At 41.6% G+C, this 4,089-nt stretch overlaps 1 protein-coding gene across 1 annotated transcript; it reads right to left on the bottom strand.

Moving 5' to 3' along the window:
* Positions 1-665: 665 nt before the first annotated feature.
* Positions 666-4,089, bottom strand: LOC148011819 (chitinase 2-like). Its single transcript, XM_087670721.1, has 3 exons — positions 3,819-4,089; positions 2,783-3,318; positions 666-1,124 (listed from the first exon to the last, which is right to left on the bottom strand). The coding sequence occupies exons 1-3, from the start codon at positions 4,018-4,020 to the stop codon at positions 795-797; spliced, it is 1,068 nt and encodes a 355-aa protein (XP_087526847.1). The 5' UTR covers positions 4,021-4,089; the 3' UTR covers positions 666-794.

Here is a 4,089-nt window from a genome sequence, read left to right as displayed (position 1 = left end):
TTGGACATACTCAAAGGAAGTCATACCTATTTATGTTACTTCTTGTGGGAATTTCCTCAAGAGAATCAAGAAGCTAGATGAAAATCATGCCATGGTCCTCAAATTATTAAAAACACCAATCTTAACAAATTTACCAAGAAAATATATAAATGTTGACTTTCCATACATACACACATACATACACATGTAGACTTGATATATCATGTTCTATGCAAGATTTAACAAAAAAAAGGATGTTTAAATAAAAAATTTCCTTCAATTTTGAGTGGTTATGTGACTATATTTGTACCTTGGATGTGAAAGTTATGGTATCTTTGAAATATTGTACTTGTGGGGAAGCACTAACATAAGTCAAGCTATACCAATTCATTCACATTCTATCCATATTAGAGACACTCTTTCAATATTTTACTATATGGAGAAGCAAGGATGCTATTAGGATACGAGGCTATGGGCTAATATATTTATTTTAATGCAAATTTTAGAACTTATACTCATAAAGGAATAAAAATTGCTAGCTCTAGAATTTTAGCTTAAGGGTTTTAGCTTGTTAATGAGCATACACATTTCTTTTCATATAAATTTAAGGCAATAACGTGAATAACACAAACATGAAATAATTCATCATACACATAAATATTTGTTCTACTCACAACAAGAAATACCATTGTCTACATGCCTTTAACTAGTTATTACATGAGTCTTTCAAAGAGAGTCTATATATTTGTGAAGCCTTTATATATCTTGAAATCATACAAGAATAACATCATGAAATAATAGTTAGCATACTTCTATCAATTAGAGTAAGTTCCATTGGTAAGGAGAGCTTGTGCTTGGATCTCATAAGGATAGTGAAGGGGAGCAGACTCATCAGCACTCCAGATCATGACCCCAGGGATGGGGTTCTGTTGATGGATGAGGGCTAGTGAATCCCACCAAGCTTGGCCTTGGACACCTCTCCCATTGACCTCATAGCTAGGGACAAGCTTCTTGTAGCCAAACACCTTGGCCACATTATTGTAGCTTCTCAAGTAGGCTGTTGCATTGGGCACCGCATCTGCATAGAACTGGTAGAGCACATAGTCGATGGATGCATTGTAGGTCTGGTAGAGCTCGATGTATGGCTGAATCATGTGAAGGGAAAAAAATTTCAAGTTACTATTTATGCCTTTAATAAGCTTGGAGTATCTCATCTAGTGGTTCACAAACTCTTCTTTAGAAGCCTACACAAAGACAATATTCAATGGCAAACCCTACATGTCTTTAATCACAATTTTGTAGGTCTTTATCTTTTTCTAGGAGTAAAATGAATAACAAAAATTGTAGTTGGAAAGCTTCTACCCTTGAATTCAATTGTGTTGTAATTGAGTTTGCATTTATGTTAACACATAATGATTGTCTTTTTTCTTCAAGCATGATTCATCAAAATCTTTTTGAACTTTGTGTAAGCCAATTAGGAACTCTCTATTTTGAGCATATTATGAAGTCAAACTTGCTAGAATTGTCATAATATTTACTATTAGCAAGGAAATTCAATTCATAGTTTTATCTTTCCTATGATGATGAATTGGTCTAGCTCATCAATATTAGTTAGGCTACTATTTATCTCTTAATTTATATGCATTGATACATTCAAGAGTACTCTGTTATGATGGAAGTTTATACATTTTCCCCTTTATGAATCCCAATTACTCAATTTATGACCATGTCATGAGTTGGTGGCTCCTTTATAAGAGCATATGGTGTTGATACTATCATATGCCCTCCCCATCCATGATTGCATAGACTAGGCATGGGCCTACTCCTCCCTTGTAATAGCTCATAATGTTAGCGCTATTATAGGGGAATAACTTCCTTAACACCTATGATTATTGTCCCCCACCATTGCAATAAGGCCATGTGTAGTTGGCAGTTCCTCTATATGAAGCTCACTTGATAAAAACACAACTTATAAACTAGTTTTATCACAATAAAAAATTGACTAATCTTCTTATGTTAACAATAGTAGCTTGCTTTGTTTTCTAGAATGGAAAATGGATCAAAGTCTCTTTTGAATTCCTATAACTTCACAATATGTTTTAGATGAATTCCCACAATAATTTCCACATGGTGGATTACAATAACAATCATGAGCTATTGAGGGGAAGGCATTGTGCACCTAGCTAGGTGTGTTTGGAAGCAAGATTGCTGGTGGCTTGGGTGGGGGACTAGTAGTGCTTGCCCTTAGCTGCACCTATCAAGAGAATGTCATGATGTTTGAACTCTATGGCAAAATGTGAAAAGCCTCTTGGAGTTGGTGGTCTACTACTCCTAGCCACACTTAGCTAAGTAGGTGGTGGCTTGTGAGTTATAGAAGCTCATGATGTTTGTACACTATAAGAAACTCTCGCGAGCAACATCTTGATTCCTATGAGCACGTGCACGTGCACGTGCACCCTCTCTCTCTTTGTGTTTAAAGCGCATGATGTTTGACACTAGAGGCAAATGTCACGAAGTACATCCTATGAGAGAGAGAGAGAGAGAGTGCACGAGTGCACACACGCGCACACACACTCTCTCTCTTTGTTTGAGCTTGTTTCTACTGGCTTAGATGCAAGGGCGTGTGAGGCCCAATCCTCGTGATTTCACTAGTCCCTTAAGAGAAACTCCAAGGGGACTTTGGATTAATGAAATCATTTGGAGTATAGAAGGCAGTCGAGGTAGTCCTCTCTCTCTCTCTCTCTCTCTCTCTCTCTCTCTGTGGAGTAATTAGACTTGCTATATTGATTAGACGACGTAGTACCTTGACGACATGGTTGAAGGGGGCGATGGTGATGATGGGGGCGACGTTCTCGGCCTTGAGAGTGGTGAGGAGCTCGCCGATGATGGAGCTGAAGTTGTTCGGGTAGTGGAAGTTCTCGTAGTCGACGTCGATGCCGTCGAGGTGGTACTGGTGGACGAGGGCGGAGATGGAGGCGAAGGCGTTGTCGAGCCAGGCGGCGGGGTCGAGGGGCTCGTACCAGAAGAGGGGCTGGTCCAACCCCGAGTCGTTGAAGAGGCTCCACCCGCACAGGCTCATCATCACCCTCACGTTGGGGTGCGCCGCCTTCACCGCCGCCACCGCCTCCGGCGTCAGCCCCTCCACGTCCCACGCCGGCACGAACCTGCCGTTGTTGTAGCTCCCGTTAGTCGACGCGTCCACCGCGAACCCCAGTATGTAGTAGACATCCAGCCCTTCGTTTATCGGCATGTCGAACTTCATCGCCTTCCCGGACGCCCCTATGTACTCCATCAGGACCTTCCTCGCTGCAGGATCCGTTGTCGTCCCATTTGTATAACCTACTAACCCACATCATTTTCAGCTGAAGTATGGCGATTTCAGCTAACGTTTCATCTTAAAACACTTGAAATTTTTTGTTTGCAAGCATGAATTTGTCTGATTTCTTGAGCTCTGGATGCCTGATCAACAAATTATTTGCTTTATCTATTTACAGCCAAGAACACATTAGGGTCTCATTTTTTGCCCTGTTAGCACACTACCTTACATGTGTACCTTCCTTGTCAGTAGTGCCTTGCAAGACTACTCACCATAGTCGATCCATTGATTGTTTGATTCATGGACTAATCCTTTCAATGGATATATGAGGACTTCAGCATATGATTCCATGATTAGATATAAGGACGGGCCAACAAGGTATAGACACATTGTATGTATGGTTAGCTGATAGAGGCTATCTTACTTGTGGATGAATGAGTCGTCTTAACTCGATTGAGATCAACAGGATGAGATGGAGGTTCTGTTTCTTATGATTGAATGAATGAATTAGGAATGGACTAACCATGGTTCGATACATAGGCAGGTGAAGGCGCAGGTGCAGCTGCGGGTGAAGGCGCAGGTGCAGCTGCGGGTGAAGGCGCAGGTGCAGCTGCGGGTGCAGGTGCAGGTGCAGGTGCAGCTGCAGCTGCGGGTGAAGGCGCGGCCATGCAGATTGCCGATGAGAAGCCGATGATGAGAGCGACTAAAATCACTGTGCAATCCATAATTGGTAGGATTGGCTAATGACGATTATTAGTGCGTCGATCGCCACTGCAGCAGCTGGATGAAGAGGC

This window comes from Lygodium microphyllum, chromosome 28 (genome assembly GCF_053477565.2).
Source record: "Lygodium microphyllum isolate KBCC chromosome 28, Lygodium_microphyllum_v1.1.10, whole genome shotgun sequence".
Classification (NCBI taxonomy): Eukaryota; Viridiplantae; Streptophyta; class Polypodiopsida; order Schizaeales; family Lygodiaceae; genus Lygodium; species Lygodium microphyllum.
The sequence above is the reverse complement of the archived record's forward strand: the minus strand, read 5'-3'. Positions and strand labels throughout refer to the sequence as shown.